This window comes from Hippoglossus hippoglossus, chromosome 15, assembly GCF_009819705.1.
Source record: "Hippoglossus hippoglossus isolate fHipHip1 chromosome 15, fHipHip1.pri, whole genome shotgun sequence".
Taxonomy (NCBI): domain Eukaryota; kingdom Metazoa; phylum Chordata; class Actinopteri; order Pleuronectiformes; family Pleuronectidae; genus Hippoglossus; species Hippoglossus hippoglossus.
In genome coordinates, this window is record NC_047165.1 from 5,644,828 (window position 1) to 5,671,596 (window position 26,769).

At 41.8% G+C, this 26,769-nt stretch overlaps 1 protein-coding gene across 4 annotated transcripts in view; it reads right to left on the bottom strand.

The window, feature by feature from the left end:
* The window catches only part of LOC117775443 (inactive phospholipase D5-like), a 56,131-nt gene that overhangs the window by 8,547 nt on the left and 20,815 nt on the right, over positions 1 to 26,769 (bottom strand). The window contains exons 2-3 of one of the 4 annotated variants that reach the window (XM_034608576.1): positions 25,763 to 26,167; positions 4,590 to 4,726 (exon numbers count right to left, since the gene is read on the bottom strand). In XM_034608576.1, coding sequence (XP_034464467.1) covers positions 4,590 to 4,726; positions 25,763 to 25,768 — 143 coding nt within the window. In that variant the 5' untranslated portion in view covers positions 25,769 to 26,167. Of the gene's footprint in view, positions 1 to 4,589; positions 4,727 to 25,762; positions 26,326 to 26,769 lie in introns of those variants that run through there. The other 3 variants (XM_034608577.1, XM_034608575.1, XM_034608574.1) reach the window with 3 other exon arrangements.

Genomic DNA, 26,769 nt, shown 5'->3' on the forward strand with positions numbered 1-26,769 from the left:
CAAGGTAAGATCATTAATTTGGAATCATGTCTCCGATCCTCCATCCATTATTTATACCACTTCGGTCCCAGCCTCACTTTCACACCCCTGGGAAATGTACTACAGTCTCCAGTTAAACCAGGCTACATGTCTCTGGACTGTGGGAGGAAGCCGCAGTGTAGCCAATAGTTCTGATGAGACGACCATAGGACACGAAGAAAGAAATTGTGTGTATTGACTGTTGCTTGTCGCCAACTGATCAAATCTTTTCACAGGTTAAAAACTTTGAGAGCTCACCGTAAAGTCGACGTCATTGGTAAAGACAGAAATAACTGCAATCACATATTCAATAGCCTACATCACCACCTGAGAAACAAGGATCATTTCCCCCCATTAACTTCTGGCTATAAAACATAGTCCGTCTCCCTTGGTGGACTCCCCGGTTAGGACTTGGTAATACCAAATAGATCATAGCTCTCCCGACCAGTTGCAGCACAGGGTCAGGCAAGGTGTGACAGCTCAGGGTCTAGCAAGCGCTTCACTCAAGGGCACACCGGCGGGAGCATGTGCGGCAGGTGATAATGTCCTGGCATCACATCGAGAGGCAGGTTGCCAGCTGTACAATATTCCTTGGATAAAGTAGAGCTTGGTCAGGTTTTGGAAAGTGGCCAAGGGTCAAACTGTAGGACTCGCACCCTCCGTGAGGATAACATGCAAATTTCTGCTCGAGTAAATGCCAGTCGGTAAAGTTTGGGAGAATCGCAGGTAAAGATGGTGCACGTTTTACCGAGGCCTTTCAAAGGATAATCCTCTGTTTGGCTCGAAGATTGTACGCCGAGAAAAGACACAAGGAAACCAACACGGTGAGCGGAAATTAAATTATAGAGAGGATTATCATTCACGCACAGTGTAGATCCTTTGTTCTTAAAAGACAGCAAAAACTAGGGCAGCTACAGTGCGTGAAGAACAAGGATGGATGGAAAACAGACTGAAGAGGAGGGGCGGTAATCTTATTGTGAAAGAATTCCTGTCGGTTCGGCTCTAATGGCTTTACTGTGATGAATGGTGATTCTGAGTAGTTCCAGCAGTCAGACGAGCCTTGTTACTAAAAGATGAGAAATCAGGGATGCAGTGGTTGTTTCTATTGATTTATTCAGTCTGTGTTGTCCTGTGCTGATCCTGTCTGTTGTAACTATCAGCCAACTAATGGGTCTGACTGGGACCCCAGGAGTTTACATAATAAATAAACAATAACTGCTGTATATGAATCACTAAAGCATATCAGTGTAATCTGGCGTCGTTATGCCAATTACCACCAAATGCTTGTGTTGCTGTTGTAGCTCGTAGAGTAACAGCATGGGATCATGTTGAAAAATCCTTGTGGCAGATTCAGCCCCTGACACCTGATTTATCATCCAGCCTCTCATAAGCTGCCCGGAGCTCCGAGTGCGCAGCAACCAGATCCTTAATATGTGTAACACAGGAACAGCTGCAGGTCTGCTTCCTGTGTGCATCTCACTTCATAGGTAAAAGTCCAGATTCAAACTGACGTCATGGGAACCACACTTAGAAAATGAATTTCAATCCATTATCTGAAACTTGAACCACTTTCTAACCTCTTTTATACAACTGATTGTTCAGTTATTACAATGGTTGTCCTTCACATTTCCTGCTCTGGGCGTTTGGGGACATGCGTGTGGGGGTCAAACGTTTGCATTGACAGATTTCTATTTCACAATAGAGTGTGGATAGCTCGACCCGGCCTGAGCCCCTCGGGTCCCCAAGGGTCACTCTGTCCCACATGCTTGTTGAGTTGAGAGACGTAAAGACAATCTTTGCTTCAACATATTCTGCTTCGTTTAGATTGATCTGCTTCGTTCGTTTGTCTTCTTGATCAGTTTTTCTCTGTTCAGTCTGGGCATCTTTTTTTTTTTATTCTTTAGAAAAGATTTATATGAGGTTTTTGGAGTCTGAAATTGTTTGTGCAGTGATTTTCTTTAACCTGTTGCACCAGCTTAATTTTTTTATGTTTTCTGGTTGTAACTTGGTTGTTTATTAAGAGGAAATTTATGATAACGTAAAGATTAGTTTGTATTAAATATTAAAACCAACTAACTGCCATTGGCTGGCCATTGCCTGCTTTGCCACCTGATGAAATGTATACGACCCTGTAATCTTTACAATCAGCTGTTTTCCTACGTCTGTTGGAGGAAACGAGCTGGAGGACCCACCCTGACATTTTTAACATCCTTTAGTGATAAGCACATTTGCTCTCAGTAATATTTGTTAGGTGCTGTATCCGATCCTGAGGCGGCTGACTGCTCAGGCGGTGCTAAAAGCCAAACAAATTTCACGGTTGAGTTAAGTCTGGTTCTCCACGCATTGTTTCTGCTATTCCGCAGGGCAACTGTAGATCAATACTAACCTGCTTATCGGCCATCTGATACCAGGCAATTACACATGTACACTGGGGAAATATCAGGCTGGCGTCAAATCAGACAAGAGGGCAATAACTGCCCCCAACAACCATGCAACAAACACACTAAGACCAAGGAGGTTATATTATTATAGCAATTATATATGAAGTAGTTCACCCTACATTAACTACACAACAAAACAACAGGCAAAAAAAAAGCTGCTGAGTCATCATGTGGCCTCAGAATGAGCAGTTTTTTCTGCGAGAGGAGAGAAAAGGTCACAAATCAAGTCAGCAGCAGGTCGACCGCCTGTAATTACATCATTCATTAAAAAAAATGTCCTGGATTTCATTTTAACCTAATCACTGGATCATTTTTCACACTTGGTGGAAGAAATGACACATTTTCCTTAATGACTTAAACACCTTTAGGAAATCAAGTGAGCAAGAGCGAGGCTCGCCGCACCTTATTATAAACGTGTCTCATGGTCATCCATCACTTTTCCTGTTTTGCAGTGGAACACGCTTTGAGCAAAATACGGAATAAAATCATTAATTATGTTACACTTGCATGATTTATAGGTCTTTCATAAGATGCATGTCACATCATATAATCTAATCATGAAATCTGACCACACACTGTAAATTTGTTTGGAGTCAAGTCCGGAGCTGACGAACCCCGTCATCCTTGACAGAAAGCCAATAACAGCAGATGAATCTATTCATCTCTCACTCATTCCAACCCCCCAGATCCTCCTCTTCTTCCCCTCTGATTAGGTTCACCCTCACCCCCCCCCCCCCCCCCCCCCCCCGTCTCGCATTTATATCTCATTCTCCCCCCCCGCCCAGGCTCCAGGGGTCCTTCGGAGGAGGCCAATGCAGCTTTACAAGTTGGGATCACACTTTCAACTTTCAGTGAAAGAGAAGGATGCTTGACTGAGTTCTGTGCAAGGCTGTTAAATGACTCATTTGGGGAAGAGGAGAGAGTTTTGGGCTCCGACATAATGAAAAGGAAAGAGAGAGGTAATTCCAGGAGGAATAGAAACTTGAATGATAAGAGGGGAACCAGTCGGAAGTGGTGACAGAGAAGGCAGATTGCCGCATCAGCCAAACGTCTGCTGATCAACCAGTTTCACTCTGGGCCACCAAGACAGTGTTTTTCTGCACAGCTCTTTAATTTCTCGGGAGATTCCACATTGATAGACTGTGGCAACTTGCAGGTTTCTGGTAGAAAGAAACTTTGAAAACAGCCTGGTAATCACTCCAGACAGTGGGGGAGCTACAGTAATGAGGCAGAGAAAGGAACAGATTTGTCATATTTTGGCGTTGCCACATTATTTTACCTCTGCATGCCCTGTAAATGTAATGCAAGCTTTGTTTAAAAAGTCTGCAGTTTTTATCTGGTGCCTGTGGGTGCTGGGTTGCAACATTACACTGGGATTGCTTGATATTCAAAACTGAACTAACAAATTGTTTCCTGCAATACAAGCTGGTGGAACACAGCAGGGCCAAGGCAAATCAAATCAGAATGGCACTCATAGAGCCCAGACCTCTGCCAAGGCCCAACAGCCCCCTTAGATTCAATCAAGCTGCACCAATTTCCACACTCTCGTAGAAATCTGTTCCCTGAATACGCCTGATATTCTTAATCAAGATCTATGAATTATTCCCTGGGAGAAAAAAGTGAAAGTGATGATATATCAAACAATATTGGATCCGCCCCTTGATAAAGATCTGCTCCAAAATTGAATGTCTTCTTCTCTGACCCACACTTTCACCAATTTTGGAAATTTGTTCATTTTTTGTGTGTAATCTTACTTACAAACCAACCAATCAACAAACATAACCACTTTGGCAGAGGTAACTATGTTTTTCATTCTTAGAAGCTATAAGAGCACAGATTGCATAAACTTACATTTTGAATAATTTTGAATCAGCAAAACCAAAATAACATCGAATATGAGATATAACACAATGGTTTACTCAGTGGTCTGGACTGCCAATAGGGATCAGGAGATCAATTTTAGGGGTTAGTCCATGATTAAAAGAAGAGACATGACAGGAAATGTTACTTTCTTTGCTTTCTCTGTCACTTCAAACCAGACTGTTCACAAACTTCTCACCTAAAGGCCGTAACTTGTGATGAAGGATCCACGGACTATGAATTGTACGTGTTGGATGCTGCATGTCTCACCTGCAGTTCCTGCTACAGTTCTCCTCCGTGATCCCGTCTTCGTCTTCGCCCCAAATGTCCACGGCTGAGAAAATCAACGCCACCAGCACGGCGAAGCAGCAGACCAAGGCAAAGATCACGATGCACTTTTGCTGAGACTGCAAGAAAGAGAGGAGAGGCAAGATTGATTTCCATGGTTTATTTTCTACTCTTCAACACTATACTGTAAAAACATTGCCAAAGTGCCCCAACCTTGGCTCCTATGAGCTCGCTGCATGCTCTATAGGTGACCTGTCCTCTGATTTAATGCACAGCTCAGCAGGTCATAACATGATACAGGTGGGAATTCAACGCAAACATATGGAAGGTCCACGTATGACCTTGCAAGTTCATGATTTCATATTAAGTACACACAAGGAATGAGAAGAAAGAAAAGAGGTAAGGTTATTTAGAGAATCGGCAATTCTTAGTGCTTTACACAGGCATGGAAACACATTCAAAATAAGAAATTAAGAAATAAATAAGAAATATGTTAAAATATAACCTTTTTTGTTTTAAAAGTTATGGTTAAAATATAAAAATTGTGTTTTTATATAATAACAACAGTTTATTATTTAGAAAATCAATACATTTATTGTATAATTGATCCCATGTGTGTGAACACTACTATGTTTAAAAGTTAAATATTCATCAGCTTACACAGCAGGTGAATGTTGTAATTATTATTTTTGTTTCTAAATGTTGCTGTGTGCACAAAAATTCAATGTTCCGCAGCTTCAGCTATAAAATATCGATGACAGCATTGTTTTGTTTTAATGTTACTCTGCCCTCCTCACAGGTCGTTACACCAGAATGGGATCTGGGCTCATTCCTCATGTGTGAAAGAAAAAAAACAGAAACTCATCAGCCAAAATAAATCCTGTGGCTGCGAAATTGCCTGATCTATTCTCACTGACAGAAGGTGGGAAAGTGTTTGTGCTTCTTGACAAATATTTCCTCGGAGATTTGTAGACGTGGCAAAGACGGCAGAGAAGTGTTCTGCTAAGCTCTGTGTCGCTTGTGTCTTTCCATGAAGACAAATCTACCGTCAGGAATCTCAACAAGCACATGAATACAGCACATCAATCAAAATGCAATCAGACCTTTAGTTTTGCATGTGTGAATTTACCACATCTAAAAATATGTGATGCATGGTTATGAACTGATGCCAGTTCAAGGATTCTTCAACTAGGATAACTATAACTTAGCATCTTCTCCTTTGATTATAACACCTTAAACACTTACAATAGCAGGTTCAAGTCATCTCACCTTCATTTTACAGTCTGACGTGCAACATCAGCTCATTTACATGTTTGTGGTGGTGATGAGATGTGCTTTCTTACCGTAATGCTGTTTAAGACTTAACGAAGTAAAGTTTTGTTTTGTGCTTTTGAGCACGTAAGCAAGACCTCTGTCTTTATCTAAACTTAACCAAACATAAACCATTAAACTATGAATCATGCTGTAGTTGCTATATGTGCACATATTAGGTAAAACCGACATTTACAACAACCTCTTGCTTCCATTTTTAAAAGGTAACCAGTGCATCTTCTATGAGAATAACACTATTATGTATTTAATTTCATTACATTCAAGTCTTGAATCAAACCCTAAGCCTTAAAGTCAATAACACAATAAGTAAGTTAGAGTGTCAGGGTGTCCACTCCTCACTCATGTTTTCAATATAGTGAGCTGCTGATGTACCGGAGACGTGACACAGCTAATGGGAAACGCCCCAGCTATTTGTGTAACAAACAATAATGAATGCATCCTGATCCCTCTGAACGGCACCAGAAGAGTCAACACTAATTATCCTTGAACACAGAGGATCATTAGCACAGTCAGCTCGACTTATCCAGAGAGAATAACACCACATCACACACCATCGACCTCGGTGAGCCACACACACACTAAAGCTTTGGTTATGTTGGTGTGTTGCTGGTAGAGCTACTAACATTCATGCCTGTAGGTGGGAATTAATCTACCAGTCTGTCAAGAGTGTCCCAGTGGACGAGCGGATTGTCCTCTTCACCGTCGCTCTGAGCTGAACGTCTGACATGGGAATAATGTTTTATATTATTATATCCTCTACCAGCTCTTACGCCCTCAGTGCTCTGTGTCTCACGCTGCTGCAGAAGCAGTATGAAGGTTAAAGTGAATGAACTGCTGACCATAAGGCAACTGGCTCGCGTCCACAGACTTGACTGGAAAAATGATCTTCACCTCCTCTACTGTTGAAGAACCCCGGGCAGTGAACAAAAGCAAACGCTGCAAACACACAGGTTAAATCCAAACTGTCCGTCATCTGTTGGACCTTATGCCAGACGAACTGGAATGAAAGCAAGTACAGATGAAGGTCTTAACTGTAGGAGACTCGAGCACTGCGAGCTTCTCATATTTCCAGTTTTTGTGCTTCGTTCACATATGGCCAGATGTGTATGAGCATAATGGCAGATACATGAAGAGGTCAGACTCAAAGCGTGCACGAGGGATGATGTTACCTGACACTGGAGCTACAGTTCTGGATCGATACACCTTCGATTACAGGAAGGAGTCTGCCTCACAGTAACTGCTTAGAAATACTCGGTTTAAATAGTATGGCCACAAATAAATAGAAGAGAAAAGTAAAAGCTATACCAGCGTTTGTAAATTCTGTGAGCGCCAGAAACATACTTCTTTACCTCTACTGTACCGAGGAATCCTGGAAAATCTAGTGCATATTAATCGGAAACTGTTAAATGTCTGTAATTTGGGTGAACTCACCCTTTAAACAATGTATTTCTGTGGTGGCTGATTGTAAAAGACTGTAAATAAAGATCTCCTTTTCCTCCTGTTGGACAAAAGAAGCTAAAATATCGCTTGAACATACATTAGTGTGATAAGAACCTCTCTCTTTGAGAGAAATTGAACATGTACTTTGACTTTTTGGTTTCATCAATGTCCCATCCACTAACATGGAGGAGGCGGGGTTTATGACCTATATTGCAAACAGCCACCAGAGGACTTTCCTGTCGTCCATCTTTTATATATAGCCTAGTCGACTGTACGATCACTATAACTCAATAACTCGAAAACTGTGAATCCCGCCTGACTCATTTTCTAAGCAAACATTTACAAACATTTTTGCATCTTTTCCCATGTCAGCGCTTTTAAGAAAACTTTTGGTCGTTTACAGTTAATTACATCCAACGTTCCAACAAGCAAACATAGCCTTGAGTGACTTGCAAAAAACAAAAATAATCAGAGATTCAGAGAGAGAGAGTGCTCGTCGGCTCTTTTAAGAACCTCTCCAGGGTCCATCTTTAAATGGTGCGCAAGGTGGATGGCACAGTGCCAGATTCACACACACACACACACACACTCACTCACTGTTACCGTCTCTCAGACAGAGGCCAGAGTGGGTGGATGTTTATATCCTCCAATGATGTTTTAAACAGTGATCGTCTCTGCCAACCTTCTCAGTTCTTTTAAATCTGCTCTCTGCTTTGTTTTGAAGGATTGACATGTTCAGCTCCTCTTCAAGTGGTGTGGAACACTATCAGCTCTACAGAGTTTGAGAACAGACAGGTGATGTGGTGATTGTCCATTTTTTCCTATTATTATTTCCGCCAAGGAGTTTGTTTGTTTGTCGATTTCCCCAAAACTCGTTGGAAGGATGGAGCATCGGCCAAGAATGGATCCAAGAAAGTTTGTTTCCGATCTGGATAAAGAGGCAGATTTTTATCCCTTTTTCTAACCTTGCAAGACAGGGTGGTTTTTTGTGGACATTTTCACCAATTTTCTAGGGAATAATTAACTGACCTTGACGGAAAAGAAAACCTGGCATATTTAGGAGACTGATATCTGACTGTGTGCAATTTGGATCTGTAGAATTTCAATGTGTTTTCATAGGGGTGTAAGCTTTTTTAAAAAAACATGGTAACAAATAGGATGAGAAACCTGTAACCACCAATGTGTAGTTCATTATGGATTCAGCAGTGAATCAACAGTTTATATGTATCTTCAATAGTTTCATCCAAGTGAACATGACTGTTGGGCCTTGGTGGAGTTCTACTCTCAAATTAGTGTCATGCTCTTATTGTGCCACTTTATCATCATATACTTGGTGAAATACCGGAGAAATATATTCAAAGTATTGCAGTGAGCTATGAGATCATCCAGTTGAAGTCATATAGCCACTCCACCTACAAAAGAATATCAGGGGCCCAATTATCCTTTAATGAGTGTTTCCTCATTGTCGATGCGTGGTGTGAACGAGGAGCCAGGCTGCTCAGAGGGGTGGAGAAGTTTACCCCACACCAACAACACAACAGGAATCTGGGCAAACTATCAAAAACATATCCGCCTCTAATTCTTTATAATGAGCGCTCGGAGCGATGCACATGTTGTTTGGATGCAAGGAAGGATGGGCGGAGCACCAGATCACCCCAAGCCTGGTGATGAGTTGGAGGCTGGAGGCTTGTTTTCAGTGGGGTTTGAATGCAGATGTTTATGGAGACGAGGAGAGAAAGAGGGAAAGGAAGGGAAAGAAGAAGAGGAGGAAGGAGGAGGGAGAGAGAGAGAGTGCAACACTACACTGATTGGGTCAGGACTGACTGTAACGCACTCTGAGTTATAGCAGCCAATACTGCTGCACAGGAGACTGAATGACTATTTATCTAAAAAACCTACATTGAGCTCCTGGTCTACAACATGTTTTATAGCAATAGATGTATTCCAGTATAAGAGCGCTGGATTTAAAATCCTGGGTGAAAGGTAGAGTCCAGCTTCCCCCATGATGATGATTAATCATACAGTGTGATACCTCTTTAAAAAACATCTGCCCTGAAACGCTACTTGACACTGACGCAAACACAGAAGAAACTTCCCAGTGAGATATTTGCAGCACAACTACAACCTCCTTTTGTTTTAGAAAACCATTCATCTGTCATGTGAGTCCCTCAGGATCAAAGAACAATGCCTTATTTATAGACTTGTCTTTTTTTTTGCACGATGCAACAACCGCACGGACATTTATCTTACAAAAATACAGTAAATCTAAACCAAATCAATCCCTCGAAGCTTGTGCATTCTTCATTAGGGTGTTGTTGCAATGAAGTGCCACCGTGTTTACTGCGCATGCTGTGGTTTTCTCTTCTTGTCGGGACCTTTGTTGACTCTGACGTGCAGCTGACCGCATCACACAGGAAAGCTGTTGGCTGAACAGAGAGCGAGCAGACGTAATCTTTCACCCTAAGTGTTCTTTTCACTTACTGTAATCTGGACACTGTACTGGATTTATGGATTAAGGCTGTAGTGTTTGTATGCTTTCAGGTGATGTATAATGTACACATTGCTGCTGAACACACACACACACACACACACACTCTCTCTCTCGACTATTGCAACTGCAGTCCTGGTTTTCTGCACCAATGTTTACCATCAACTCATTTATCACATTCAAGCAACACTCACATGGAGTTAAATGAACGTTATACATTATACCACTATGTTTTGGTTTTTTTTTTCAGGTTTGCATGGAAGTTTTTAATCATGGGAAACCTTTTAAATTTATAAAAATGTCAGTCTCAGCGATCAATCATTAAATTTCTCTATTGTATAAAATCAAATAACTAATTTAATCCCAAATTACCTGAAAAATGAACATTAACAGACATAAGAGCTGTGTACTTTGTCTATGTTCCATCTGCTAACATGGGACAGGTTAGACTTTATGACCTATCCTGCTGCCAGCCACTAGGGGGCAATCTAGATGATATGGTTGTCATGTTGTCATGTCGTCAATCTTTATATACAGTCTATGATATTGACAGTTAACTTTGTAAACAATCTGTAACTGTAGGGACACGTTAAGCTCAAATTCTTAAATTCAAGGCCACTGCTACCACAATAGCTTTCATCTCCATTGGTTGGTTGAAATCACTCAATTGTCCTTCAATAATAAAGTGATTTGTCTATGATGTCTTTGTCCCACAGGATGTTTAATAAAGATAAAATAACAGCGATAACAACCGAATTCAGTTTCTCTGATCCGGCTGCTATCAGGTTCCAGCATTTACACACACACACAACTAGTCTGTTATCTTGCGTGTTTGTGTCCTTGCATGTGATCTATTTATCTACAGTAGCTTTGAAGTGGTAGAGTGTAGAATGAGTGACAGTAAGAGAGCAGATATATCCGACAGGGCGCTGTCATGTTGTGTTACTGCTGAGGAGGCAACTTTCTTTGTGAGTGTGTTTGGATGCACGTCATTTCCAATAAACTGTCCGGCTGCTCCCTCTCTCTCTCATTGTTGTGTGGAGATATAGTTGATGAAGTTATGACCATCATTATACGATGTTTACTGTCTGAGGCTGTTTACATCTCTTCTGTCACTGTCATGGGAAATAATACCGTGTAGCCAGCAGACTGTCATCTAAAGACTCATTTATGGATTGGATACATGTACGGAGAAGGACAGAGCTTCTGTTCTTCTCCGCGTTAGTTTCAGAGTAAAGTACAGACAGAACAGACAGAACAGAGCGGTACCACCAGGAACCATGGGGGGCAGTGTAGCCAATAGATCAGTTGAGTTGACAGGACATGAGGAAGACATTTCAACAATGGCAGATCTTTTTGAGGAGAGACTTTGCAACTTGGTACGAAACTTTACAAACAGGGTCGAACAGCTACTTTTACCTCTTCATTATCACATTATCAACACGTTTGTTATTGTAAGTAACTCGCGCCTCTCTGCTGCCCTCTTGTGGACGTATTACTTAACAACCGTGCTAACGTAAAGGACACGTGCGCAGGGACGGTTGCATCATTTGAAATGGACGTATCTCGTTTCGTAAGTAAGGGCAGAGAGAATGGAAACAAGGGGGAACAGCAAGTTTACCGTAATCTAGCATCTTTAACAGGAACGGATTGTGTTACGTTAGAGTTATACAAGTTTCCTTGTTTACATGCTTAATGCAAAGTTAAACTAGCTAGCTGATGGTTTTAGTGTTATATGGTTGTAGCATTATATTTTATGGCAACCCTTAAAAAATTGGGTTGTAAACCTTCCAATTTTAACTACACCAACACTGTTGAATGTTGAGGTTTAGATGGAAGTGCCCTCAGATACAGTTCCTTGACTGCAGGCTTTAAACAGCTTTTATAAGATAGAATATAAGTATGTCATTCAAAGTGTAGAGTCAATACATCAGCTCAACCTGTTGGTCCCCTGCTGCCAACATGTGGATTCTCCTGCTGCACTACATTAAACGTAAGTGTTAAATCCAGCTCCCAGCTTCAAAGTATTTCTCGCGACGACCCCACATCACACAAAAGTCTACCGTGTGACCTCGTCTGATCCCCGTCTAAGTGACACACTTGCTTCTCCAGCCTGGGGTATTTTCCAGTAATCACTTTTGTGGAGAGATTTTAAAGAAGAGTTTGATCCTATAAGCCAAGTTTCCGGCTTCCAGAAATCTCTACTTTCCACAATAAAGCCCTGTCTGTCTGCACTGAAGTGGCCACTACATGTGGAGACGCTCTCCTGACACAGAGCTGGATGATGTTGTGATTCAAAGGTGGCTGTGTCCATTTAGACAAAGACAGGATAGAGGAGACTCATCTCTTTCATCTGGTGTCACAAGTGTCATAATTCTTCTTTACTGGCTGCGATCAAGGTGAACCTGAGGTTTTACTCCAGGCTGTTGGAACGGACTGGTCCCAGAGAAATTCATCAAAATGAAGGCGGTTGAAGGGATGTTAACTTCGGGGCTTGGACGGCCAAAGTGTTTACATACAGTATGTACAAGATGTAGCGGTCAAAATGAAAGACTGAGCAGCTGAGAGCAGAAAACACATCAATCATTTTCCTTTTGAAAGGCTGAGTCTGCACAAAAGTGACACGAGCCACGCAGATTGACAAGGGACATTGTAATGACATTGATGCGCAGTAGAAAATGTGGTCAGGAATTTCTGCGTGCATAATCCTTTCATGCACAGGATAGAGCATAGAAATAAATAGAGTTTGTAAATGAATTGAGGCCACGCTGCTGTACAGCTGTGGATCCTAATCTTGCAGACATTTTGCAGGTTTACTAATTATTTTATTGCATATAACATGTAAGATACTGTTTTATCCCATTGGGAAGCTTTTCAGGGCAGTGTAGTGATGTAGTGCACAATAAAATGAAAAGGGAGTAATTTTGGACACAGTCCACAGTTTGTTTAGGGTAAATAAACACAGATTGCACAAAAGGTTCATTGGCCAATTTCATGCCAATGGTACAAGGTGGACGTTTTGTTTGAACACATGTTTGATTTGCATTAGCACTACACAGGCTACTGGACATATTGTAATGGTTTTGGTGGACCACCCCTAACAGTTGGTCTGGTTTTATTTCACAGCTTTCAATGTCACTTATAAACCATGTTCTGTGTATTTCGCGATTTCATTGCCTTGAATATGTTTTGCACGGGGAAACTGTCAGTGGCGATCTGCTGTCGTCTGCCCCAATGCAGCTCCACATGTTACTACATATATTGATATTTTTAAACTGTAGTCTTCTAAATCCTCATCATAGTCCCTTGTTGGCCAAGTCACTGTTGACCTGTGTCATCAGGGTGCACTTTAGTTTACTTTTACCCCTTTCACTTTGAAATCTACCGAAACTAGAATGGTACTCAGTTGAGCACATACCTCAAGGCCGAACACAATCGACTAGATCTGCCCAAAATTACATACACTTAGATTTTAGTCCCCTAAATATCCAGATGTTTTCCCCATCAAGATCTATTGTTATCTTGAAATGTTAAAGAAGGTGATAATAAAGTCCTGGATACACCCCCTTTATCCAGTTCTTGCCAAAATGTAATGAATTCTTTCTTGGCCCATGTCCCTTCCTTCCCCAGGAAATCTGTTCAGTAGTTTCTGCGTAATCAACCATCTAAATAACAAAAGGACAGAGGTTAAAACAAACCTCCTCATCAAAGGTAACTACTTTGACGATAAGAAATACTAAGAAATTACAGTGTGCTACTACATCTATGTTGTCATTCACCTTTGTGCCATTACCTTCTCCTGCCAGAAGGAAATTGACGCTGACTGCTTCTCTCCAGAGAAACAGCACAATCTCTGATCAGGGCTCTCAAGTGCTCTACCAGCCGGATGAGCAGTCAAACAGCTCTGGCCTTACTCAAGCACAACCACAGCAGCTCTATAAAGATGTGGCTTCATAACAATAGAGCTCACTATCAGAGAAAGAGAGCAGTGTTTATGAGGATTATCAGTCATCGGGGACAATAAGACAAAGGCAAACTGGCCATGCATCAAGTCCTGTAGAGGGTTTAGTGGAAGGAACAACTGGGGACGAAGTGTTTGAATGAGCAGGAAATGTCTTGAAAGCAAACCCCCGGTTGATTTTGAATTACAGAGCGCAGTCGCTGGTTGGCCGAGGGCCCTTTTTCCATCTCTGGTTAACTTGAAAAAGTACTGATCATCTCAGCTTGACGCCACGAGTCAAATAAAAGAAAGGAATGGCTGACCAGATTGTTGGTGCCTGCTTTGTTATGGCAGGAAGCCCGGAGCTACATGTCTTTGAAGATTTTCCACTATCAATCTGTCTGAGCGTTCTGTCAAGTCTTTTATGGATCTGCTCAGTGTTGATGACTGTCGAACCGGAGCTGTTCCTAGAAGCCTGCGCTGCCATGATCCCTTTAACCAACAACGTCTAAGTCCATCTATAACCTGCTTGTATGGATATAAATGTGTAATACCATCAATGTTTCACGTTGACAAGGAGAGTGACATTTATCGTATTTAAATACTGAATCAGAGGTTAAAACTGAGCGCATTTACTGTCATATAAAAAAATAATCTAAAACTAAAATGGCCTTTTGTGACTTTCGATTCCTGATTGGTTCTTATCAGTCGCGATTCTATTACCAAGTGTTGGTAACACTTAATTTTACCGACAGTTCTACCTCTTCGGTCCAAGTAAAGAAATCCTGGTCTTACTTTTTGAAATTGCTGTTGGAATGTATTCTCATTCTCTTTGTGCTGAGAGTTGGATGAGACGATCGATACTGCCCTAGCGTCTTCGCACTGAGGAGCCAGAGCCAGGAGACTGTGAGCTGTTTTTCTCATTTGAAACTTTGATGCTGCTAGAGAACATACAAGTCCACAAAGGCTATAACATATTCATATTCATCAAACCATCCAGTGACCCTCATGCCCTGTGTGGAGGCATCTGAATGGGTTGTGATCCACGTCCCTCGGTTATTGCTCTGCTCTTCTTCATGTTAATTATACACTGTGTCACAGGATTTTTTATGTTTTTTGATCTTGCGGGCTCAGATGTGATTAACAGCACTGATGCACCCTAAGGGTCCAGATGGCCCGCTGCTTACAAGGCATAAAGATGGATGATGGGATTTCTCAAGGATTCCTCTTTTCCATGTAGCTGTTTCCTCGGGAGATTTTCTACTCACGCTCTGACAGTAGAAGGCTGATGGTGCGATTGTACTTTTTCTAGCACAAACTTACACCTTTCTGCACTTTATCTGCCTCGTCTATCCAAACACACAGAAACAGTGCTTGGCGTAACACCAACTTCTTTGTCATTTTCATTTTTCTAAATCCACACAATACCACTGGTGCAAATCAATAAAGCTGCAACATCATTTATCTTTAAGACAGGTAGACTCACAGGGCCTGGTCGAGAATACTGAAACAGCCAACATACAGTATACGGTTATGATTTCTCCCCCCCATTTCTACAGCATCAAACAGGTTATTATCGTCCCATTTAGGGTAAAAGAGGCAATGAAGCACTGATACTGTGTGATTTACAGCTAGTACCGTCCTGTGTGTGACCCATACTGCAGCCAGCGCATTTTGGGGGGAGCTGTAATGTCATCCATCTTATATACAGTCATTGGAGTTCACCAAACCAGTGAGGTTGCAGATTTAATGGTTAAACAATGACCTGAAACTTTTATTGGGTCGATACTACATCACATCTTCACACTTACAGTCGTACAATCCGATCCTGCTGATCCTGTTTCTTTGAGTTGACGGTGTAATATTTCACGCCGTATATTTGTCTCTCTTGATTTAATTTATGTGACAAATACTCTTCGGCTATAAAGAGATTCTCAACTGATTTAGCTATTTGTCAATTAAAGACTATATTCACCTGTAGAAGCTGCAGGCAAAGCCATCCATCACCTCTGAAGGGGACGAGTCGGAGCTGAACAGACCCAGCAGCTCCAATCTCTCCCAGACTTACTCTGACAGTCACGCACCCTCACACCTACACTCTGAGGAAAGAAACTCATCTACGGCCGCTCATCGGGGGGAACTGTGCTCCCGCCTCTCAATCTGTTCATTTCGGCACTCTTCATCCCCCGGATCTATTCCCCATTCGCCACTTTGGGCTTGTTGTCGATGAAGGCTACCACATGAGGTTGTTCAGAGGCAGGCTGAAATGATCCATCATCCAGTCTAATCCTCTGTGTCTGTGTTTGGATGATTACAGAGGCTGGGATACAGAAGCTGTGTATCTCATGTGTGTAGCAATGAAAACCAAAATTTATGATTTCTATTGCAGCGCAGTGGTCGCAGAATGTATCCTGGGCTGACAGAAAGTTAACGATGTCTGAAAGACAGACAGACAGACATGACGACAGCGATAGTGACTGATGGACCTTTCTTCCTGGAGAACACAAACTGATTGGTTTTCTGCGATCTGGGGAGAATGAAACTACAGCCCCTGGAAGGACGGTGAGACTTGTACGTCCCATCCAATCAGGACTGATGAATGAGTACTCGATGGCTGTGATAAGTGATTTAGAATCTCCATGATGACCTACTTACAGGGGACATTTATGTTCATGTGTCTTATAATCCATCTAAATCTACAGTAACTGATGGTGTAAGTCACAAAATCTACCCGAGAGTAGTTGACTTTCTTTTAATACAAAAACTATGACCAAGACAAAACTAACACTCAAACACCGAAGACTGTGAGAGATGCATCATCCTCTGAAGTCTGACCTAAAAACTGACCTAATTGAGAAAGGTCAGTATCGCCCTCTGAAGACAAATGCCAGCGCTGGCCTTGAAGCTGACCTGCGAAAGGATGATCTACGCTCCCTAAATGGTTTACGTGTTTGTGTGTGAGACAGCGTATGAGGCAGGCGGAGAAATGGTGAGAGTGATTCATGAAGAAAAGCACAAAGCTTGACAAGATGGCGAATTTAAAGTTGCAGACGGGGGAAACTCGACTTGTATTGATTCTCGATTCCTTCAGGAAGAAAGATTTACAGCCATGCAGGGTTAAGTTTATGTGTTGTCACTCTTGGTGGAGGCAATTCAGTGTTTATGTGTGTGTGTTTGTTCTTGTGTCAAAGTGACTGTGCACTTTCAGACTTGAAATGGAAAAGACATAAAGCCAGAGGTGAAGTATTTTGAGTAAAAATCCTACAGCAAGCAGACCTGAGACTTTACTCTAACTTTCACCCTCAAATGCTTAATGGATGGTATAGGAGAGTTGTTGGTTCAACTGTGTGAACATTTCCGGAAGCCGGATGTTGTTTAACCTTCTCTCACTGAATTTAAAAAGTCTGTGCTTCACTACAGCCTCACAGAGCAGTTAGCATGGCTGTAGCTTCTTGATCTGTTACCATGATGAGGAGACATTTGGCACTTTTTTTTATAACTTTGAGCAAAGTGCATGAGAAGAGTTCCACTGTGTGCATGACCCTGACAGTCTGTCAGCTTTCTGTGTCCCTGGGGACGCTGGTGACAGTGATGAGCTGGCACGTCAGCTCTTGCAGAAGTTCAGTGGCAGAGACGACACCAGGACAGGAAGCTGTAGCTCTGACATGTTGCTGACATGCTTCCTGTTTATTCAGTATCTGGATATTCTGAGTGCTTGCACACTGCCAGTTGCGAAAATATGTATTTGACCTCTGGATTTTGTAAACATCCTGTTACTCTATTACTCTACTGACTCTACTTGAGCCTTTTATTTATGTCCTCATTCCTCCCACCAGAAGTCTCAGAGCTGTCTGCTGCACTCCAGGACTGTTTACACATATAGAAGACAACTTTCTTTGACTCTTGACTCCCCTTCTCAAAGTTTGTATCACTTTCCTTGCCCAGTAGTGTCCTTATGTCCGATAAGGACACTACTTATGCAAAGTCTAACTCATCCACAAAACTTAGTGGAAGGGTTGAGCATGGGCCAATAAAGAAGCCGCAGAATTTTTGTGTGAAACACAACAAAAAGGCAAATATACATTTCTTTTGACATTGTGAGATGTTTTACATTTTAGCTAATTTCCTAGGGAATAATTCATGGATATTAATGAAATAAATGAGGGGACAGATAGTAGAAGTAAGAACAGAAGATCAATACCAATCTCGGGCATGGAGGGTAAATATGGAAATTGCTGCCATCTCCTGTGTGGCACCAGTTCCACTGTGAGCCACGTATCCATTACACTGCCCCTGCTGCTTTTTTTAAATGGGCTCTCACCTCCACCTCCAGTCGAGATAACAAATCTATCTGCCGCACCACTGGGAATCGGTGAGAATGTACCTCTCTCTACCTTGGGTGAACCGACTGAAAACCGTCTAAAAACTCCATCAATGTTTTTCTGGCCTCGTGCTGTACAAAAGACTTTTTTGCAGAACAGAGCCGCCGAGTTTGAGCGACTTCGACTTCGAGAGTCTTGTACATTCGTTTCAAGGCTGTTGTAGAAGTCCTTTGTTATCTCAGCTTATGTCGGCGTTTGCACCAAAGACCTGAAGATGTCTCTATGAAATATGATTTGTGCCATCTTTTATAACACTGCCCGTTAGTATTCCTGTGGAACGCACTCTGAAACTCTTTCAGTCAGCCATTACAACCGAATGTCAGTCACTGTCATGCACGTTACTCCTCTCTTTCTCTCTCTTCGTGTCTCCCTCACTTCCATTGATCCTGGCTGGGCTCTCGCAATCAATATGTCAACAACAGTCCCATTAAAATGACACGAGCGCCCGCTGACCATGATGGGACCTGAGCCCCCCCCGTTAGCCCCCCTAATCAACCCCCTGTCCATCCATCCAGTCAACCCTTTACTCTCTGTCCATCCTTAAAGCATGTGAGCGCACACAGCAGCACTGAAAGTATTGTGCAAGACAAACAAAGCTTTTGTCAGAATATGCACGGATTGATTTTTTTGGGATTCTGCAGGTTCAACAAACAGAATGAGGGAAGAATGTCTCAGGAGTTTATCACCTTTGCTTCTTTTGACCCTTTAAGAATCAGAGAGTGGAGTAACAGTGAAGCTAAACTGCTTCTTCTCTCCAACACTGTTTTCACGTTGACATTTTAAATGGGACTGTTACAGCTACTTCTATTCTTTTTATTGCTTTTTATTATGAGATGTATTACCTCCACAGGGGAAGTTCGGCAAAAATGTACAAACATTTCCAATGAAGTTTGGAATTTGGTGCAGATTTATATGTGGTTTCATAAGAAGGCCTTTGCACTTTCTGAATGTCCTTTAGTCATTTTAGGGAACCTTTGTGAATACATCATTTTATAAAATCATTTTTTAAATCTACTTTTAACAGTGTTTTCTGATTCCTCTTGTAATTTCTGGTTTAGCTGTGATCTCTATTCTTTACCGTGGAAAGAACTCTGTAACTCTTACGAAAAGATAAAACAGTTCTTTAAATATCAAGTTTATTAATATTATTATCATTATTACTAATGTGCAGAGTCGACTATCTCATTCTGCTCAGCACAAACCCTTTGTGTTGACTACAGAACTATATCTACCACAGTCGTCTCGTCTTACTAGAAAACGAGATGTTTTTGCAGACCCGAGCATTTGCCTCCACACTTCCGACCATCCAGTGGCGTTTCCTGCCGCCGCTCTCTTCTTCTCTTCTATAACAGCGGCTGTATCCTATTGGCACTGTTCACGACATTACCAGCTACACTCCACCACTTGTGCGTGCGTTGTGTTGTGGAATCAGCAGGATGTTCAATTACACTGGCTCAGCAAGTGTATACAGACACACACACACACGTGCGCGCACTTGCACACATGCACACATTCTTTGGGAGCCAAAAGGTGTTTCATTAAAGCGCTGCCAGTAGAGCTGCTTGGGCTTGATCCCCTGACAAGCCACAGGCCTCTGCTAAATTAGCACGGTGGCAGAGAACAAAGAAAGACGGAGAGTGTGAGAGAGGAAGCCCGTCACGAATCATCGTCATAAAGACTCAGCTGTGTCTCCCCTTGTTTCATTTAATTTATCGGGACTCTTTACAAACAGGAAACTGTTTTGATTGTGGACGTTGATGAGGCAGATTTCTGTTTGACAACTTTCTAAACAGAAATTAAAACGAGCTTATACCAAGTACAACTCAGTTGATTGAAGTGGACCAGATGTCTTTGCCTTTCTTTTTCTCCACTGCATCAAAGTCAGCGTTGTTTTTCTTTTATAAGTGAATAAAGTTCTCACCTTGGGGACAGAGCGATGAAGTGCTCTCTCTGCAGTGCAGCTAAAATACAGCCGAGCAACAACTCTTCACTACGACCTTTTGCAGAAAGTCGTAGACCCAACTACTTTCTGCAAAGTAGAACTTATAAGCAGTTATAAGCAGTTTTATTCAGTCTGTGTCACGATGGCTTTCAGGGGAGAACACATGTAGGTGCACAGCAGCACCGTCAATTTCAGGTTATTGTAAAATGTGCTGTTTGTGTGTCTCTCTTTATGGCGGCACTCTCCTGTCCTTTCCCTTCTGTCTTTCAACCACGAAAAGCAAGTGGGCAGATGTTTGAAATCGATATTTTAATGCGCAAAAATCATTTTCTCATAATATTATGACTCATATGACTCATATGTCGCTAATACTGCGTCGCGATGATGGTTGAACATTAAACTTTCATCCGACGTCATCATCAGTTCAGAATTCAAGTTTTCCCACACTTGCAACTGTTAATCACAGTTTTAAAGGTACAATTAACATATAGCTCTGTCATTAGCATAGCTCAGAATGCTGCTGCTGCTTTAGCATAAAGCAGTTAGCATCACTCTAGATGCTCAAGCTGGATTGTTCGACACTGATGCATTTGCTTCTGCACGAGGCAACTTTTTTACCCTGAGCAGAGAGCATGATGGGAATTTGACTGTGTGCACGGCCCTGAACACCTGTCAGTGTTCTCTGGCCTTCCTCCCGGGGCTGCTGATGTGAGATGTGATGCACATTCAGAAGTTTAGCAGCGCAGCAGAGGGAACACCAGGGCAGGGAGCTAACTTTTAAAAATCCCTGAATCTCGAGGTTTCTGCACTGACAACACGCCCCCACATAGAGAAATGTCTGCACATTCTCTGCAGTCCCGCCGAGCCCCGTCCAGATGTGGCCATTAAAAAAGTATGTGTTCAATTTTTCAGCAGCACATAAAATTGCTCTGCCCCTGGGAGACAAAGACAAGGTCACGTTTTTTTTATTTCTTTTCGAGTCTCTGAAAGTGGCTGACGTCTTTTTGTCAAACTAATAATCTCTGCGCACATTGTATCCCCCAGTGTTAATTTAATTGAAATGAACATAGCTGTTTGTTGCAGAGTTAATGAGAACCGCAGAGTGAAGCAGGAGGTGATTAGTGCACTTGTGTTGTGCACTAAGACATTAACATGATGGAGGAGCCCTGTGCTCGGCCTGCACACACGGAACATCAAGGACAAACGTGTGCACAAACACGCACAGTCCACACGTCAAGAAGTTGCAGGATTTACGGCTGTTAGAAATCCACACCACTGGTTTTACAATGGAGCCATTTGTCATTTAGACGACAACAATAAAACTGTAAAATTATACTCATGGAAATTGAATCCCTCTCACTCTTGTGTCAAAACTGCAAAGTTCATGCATATCAATAAAATGTGTAGGGGAGTAGAAGTCTATATATGACAAAGTGATCATCACGTAATTTAAATAAGAATTAGGGTTGAATCATATTTGTTTCTGACCAGTTGTCCTCTCCTCTCCTCTCCTCTCCTCTCCTCTCCTCTCCTCTCCTCTACTCCTCCTCTACTCCTCCTTTCTCCTCTTGTCCATCCATAATTGATGCTTTGATAAATAAGACTGTGTTCTCTGCTGAGATCTTGTTATGTTCTGAGAGGTGTTGTTTGTTTTGGCCGGTTAAACCTTATTAACACATAAATGATGGATAGTGTGTCTTTCCAAAGGTAGAAGTGTGTGTGTGTGTGTGTTATTGCCTGAAACCTAACCACACTCTATCTTAACACAATGGTTGTTTCAATAGGTGATAGATGTTTTCATAGCATAAAAACCACAGGCATCAGCAGTGGCGTTAATGTGGCTGCATCCCATTTAGTTTTGTCTCCTCCAGGTCCCTTTTATTATAAATGGACCCAGTCATTGGTCAGTAGGACACTTTCTGTAAAATAATAATAATTATAATAATTATTTTATTCTCATTTCTTTTTTGTTATTTTGGCTACTGAACAACTTTTTATTTTTAGACTATACCACAGACTTAAAGACAACAAATCCATGAAGGTCTGTCATTTACATATTTATCTCTGTTTTTTAATTTTTTAAAGAAGCATAAATAAATGTCACAAAAATAATTCCACCTGATACTAATTTATGTGTGTGCAGTTCTACATCAAAGTTTGATTTGATCCAGAGATTTTACATTATTTCTTTGCAAAGCTTATTATCTATAACTTCCTTCAGGCTACCTAACAAATAAATCAAAGCTCTTCACACTGCTGAAATGTTTCATGACCGAATATCAAACATTGGACGTATGTGAGCGGGACGGCTAAGACAGCACGGACCTTTACTAGCTCATTACCTCATGTATATTTATTGGAAACAACATTCAATTCAGCGCAGTAATACAGCTTCAGATGCATGCTGCGGCACAAACCTCTAATCCTTTGTTACAGTTTATTGTAATAAAATAATTTAGAGCAAGTTTATGGACTCCATATGTTCAGTGAGTCCGACTTTAACCCTGAACTTCTGCTTATTCCAAACTTGAACCTTCAGCGTCAACAAGCCTCTTCGGGAGGTGACGTCTGGTCAGAAAGAAGAAATATCACAGACTCTGGATCTGTCCCATTGTTTAACATGCGGCAGCCAGTAGTTTGGTTGCCATGGATACAGTTTCAGGTGTTTTGGGCTCTCCTCTCTGCCGGCGCTTTGCACCAGGGTCTGATGGCTACTGCGTCTGCGTGTGTGTGTGTAGGTGTGTGTGTTAGTGTGTGTACCGGGTATACTGATGCTGTCTGTGAGCAGCATTACGAAAGACTTTTATACATCTGCCACACCATCTATTCTCGGTCAGCCTTCAATCTATATCTTCTCTTCTCTTCTCTTCTCTTCTGTTCTCTTCTCTTCTCTTCTCTTCTCTTCTCTTCTCTTCTCTTCTCTTCTCTTCTCTTCTCTTCTCTTCCCGTTTCCCCATTTCCCATCTTCCTCCCTCCCCATCACTCTCTCTCCCCTCCCCTACACAGAGCGACACTCTAAGTGTAGTAGGTCAGACTTGGATGTTGGCCTGCTTTGGGCCCAGCAGCTCACTTCTGCAGCAGTAATCTGTGCACCCATGCTGAACGACTGAAGGCAGCAGGAGGCACAAAGGGACAGGGATGACGAGGACGAATTGAAGAAAGAAAGAAAGATGGAGTCTCGGTAAAGAGGAAAGCAGAATCTAAAGGTCTTCAGCTTGTTTAGACTTATAATGATTTGACTGCTACAGTAATACTCGCTGCCTAATGGGTCTGAGTCATGTATAGTGCACTGATCAGCGATTCAGTCTAAAGGAGCCAATGGGAGCTGGGCAGTCCACAGTGAGGCGACAGGGGCTGAGTCTGTCCCCTTCCTTTGATTTCTGAGGAAACGTGCTCCTGTATTACTCATGCAAAGTCACACCACAGACAGGAAGTAAAGATGGACGACGCTGTCTCCTGTTGAACAAAAAACGTAGCTAGATATTCTGGTGATGTCAATAATGACATTTCTGCCTGTTTTTATCAAAATAACTAATTAAAACCAAACTTACTGAAATAGTTTAGTTTGCTCCATGTCCCATCTGCCAACATGGAGGAGGTGTGGTTTATGACATATACTGCAGCCAACCACCAGGGGGCGTTCAACATGTTTTAGTTTCATTTTTGTGGGGCTGTCATGTCGTCCATCTTCATGTAAAGTCTATGATTCTCTATGTATGTTTCTAAATGTAGTTTTAATGGCCCAACCATAAAAGTATGATTTTCTTTTCACGGCTGTTATTCGTTTTGAATCACTATAAACCACCTAATAGAGCCAGTGAATGTATATAGATTATAAATAATCTTACATTTATGATCAGGATCTATGAAACTAAATCAAGTGGCAATGCCGAGCGAGACATTTACAATCTGAAAAATGTCTCTGGTGCACAGATTCTATGACACATTTTCATACTCCATTCTCCACCATGATTGCAAATAAGCTAATATCTCAAATCTTCCATAGAGAACTGCACTTACATCAGTTAAAGAGGTATTCATAAGCCGTGCTTTAGAATTTTCCCTAATAAATGATGCAGAAATAACAACAGTATATATATAAATAATATATGTGAAGCTGCAGTTTCAGCTGCTGCCCCTGTTTAACCTCGTAAACATCCATGTACGCAAACTATGCCCCAAACAAGTTTAACCCCGTGCTTCTTCCAAGAAACTCAAAGGTAGAATTGACATAATAGATGCTGTAAATAAATAGATGAGAGACAGCTTTCATCCCTTTGCAACAATAAATGGTGACCAAAAGGAAAAACTGCAGATCATTTCTGTAACTTTATACAAATAGAGTTATTATTATTATTAAAGGACCACAGAGTTGGACTAAGTGACATCTAGTGGTGAGGTTTAAGATTGCAACTGACTGAATACACCTTTCAGTATACGTGAAAACACTAAAGGTCTAAAAGTGTTTTCTTTGTCTGTTGTGGGCTTGTGTAGAAACAAGGAGGTGCAACCGAGCGGACTCTGTGAAAGAGGACCTGCTCGAAATAGAGTTTTATTATTGTTCTAGATATGAAGGGTTTATTTCTAGCCATCAATAACACCATCTTTGTTGGGTATCAGACAGTGTTAAGGCGATGAGAGCTCAGACAGCTGGAATGTACAGTAACTACTGTCTGTTTAGGTTTCTCAACAAAGAACATCTATGAATGTGAAACATATTAAATGGCACATCCCTGTGTTTTTGGTGTAGTTGTGCCAACATGCATCTGAATTATCATTTATATGCTGCAAATTCTGCTTGTATAAATTAATTAATAATAAAGAACGACTGGTACAATGTGCTTGTTTCATCTTTCATCTTCATAATTTGACTACAGTTTTATTTCATCAATACTTTTTGTCATTTTAACCCAATAATGTATAGTTTGTAAGAACCCAGTGTTGGATCGGTCCACACTTGACTCAGCACTTGGTAACTGCGTTAACACAAATTTAGTTATTTTCAACCCAGCATTTTTTAGGGTGCAGGGATTCTTAGTTCAAGGTGATTATAAAATTATATTCTGCACATGAATCCTGCTAAATCCTACATGCTGTACGTGCTGCCTGCATGTTCAGCATCAGGGATTCACAGGCTATAAAAGAACTAAAGGAGCTGTGAGGCTGTTGTTAAACATGCAGGCTGGTTACCTGCAATCCTAACTTATGCATGATAATCAGATGTACATCAGTCACAGCACCACTGAACAATATACCACCACACTGGTCCAGATGCCCGGACGTGCGCTACACCGTACATTGAAATAATTCTGAGTTGCTTGCATGAGAGGAATAAATGTGCTTTTTAGGATCGAAGCTCTGCAGAACGCCACGAACACAGATGTCCTAAAGACTCGCTACCTCCACACACACATGCACACTCACACAGTTAAAACACCAGCTGAGTGTGAAGCAGAGAACAGACTGAACACCTGACACTTCCACTGAGGAACATTATCACTCTGCAGAGCACAGGGCGAACTATAGATAAGAGATAGATAGATAGATACTGTAGATAGATAGATAGATAGATAGAACATGCTTTTGGCCCATAACTACACACACACACACAATTTACAGTGGAGAGCTTACCTTCATGATGCATCCCTCAGTTTCCAGTCCACTATGAAACACATGTGCTTTTCTCTGTGTGTGTGTGTGTGTGTCCACGTCTGTAGCTACAAAATCTGTCGCTTCCTCTCCTCTCCTAACAGAAGGAGTCTCAGGGGAGGGGAGTCCGTCGCTCTACGCAGCGAAAATGTGTGTTGCTGTTTGTAAATGCACGTGTATGTGTGTCAGAGGAGTGTGTGTGTGTGTGTGTGTGTGTGTGTGTGTGTGTGTGATGGAGAGAGAAGGAAAGTGCTGCTCCCTCTCGCCCCTCCTGCTGTTGTATGAATGAAAACTCTAACAGAGCAGAACACACCTAAATCTTATCATGATGCTATCTATCTATCTATCTATCTATCTATCTATCTATCTATCTATCTATCTATCTATCTGTCTACCTACACTTTGTCAGTCATCTATGTTTTTCTATCATCTCACTCTCCGCTCTTGATGTTTCCTGTCCTCCCTCCTTTCCTCCCTTTTCATCTCTGTCTCACTTTCCTCCTCTCCTCTCATCTCACAGTATCATGTGTTCGTCCACCTACCTCTGACTCTCTCTCTCTCTCTCTCCCTCCCTCCCCCTCTCTCTCCCTCTATATCTCCCCACCCTCTCCCTCTAATAGAAAGCTCACATCTCCCTGTTCTCCCATACGGACACTAAATAGATGCTCCTCTTTTCTTTTTTCTTTTTTTCACTGTCCATCTCCTCTCTGTTCCCACTGTGCGTCACAGTGAGCTCTGCCCTGTCCTCCCTTTCCTCTGGTCTAATTAATCTCTGTGTGATTGTACACGCCCCTTTCTCTTTTAATACAATTTGTTCTCATGAATCAGGTTGGAAATATAACAAATGTACATGACAAGATCTATTTGATTTAACAGTTACAAAGTATTACAAAGTGCACACACACGCACACACACACACACACACACACACACACACACACACACACACACACACACACACACACACACACACACACACACACACACGC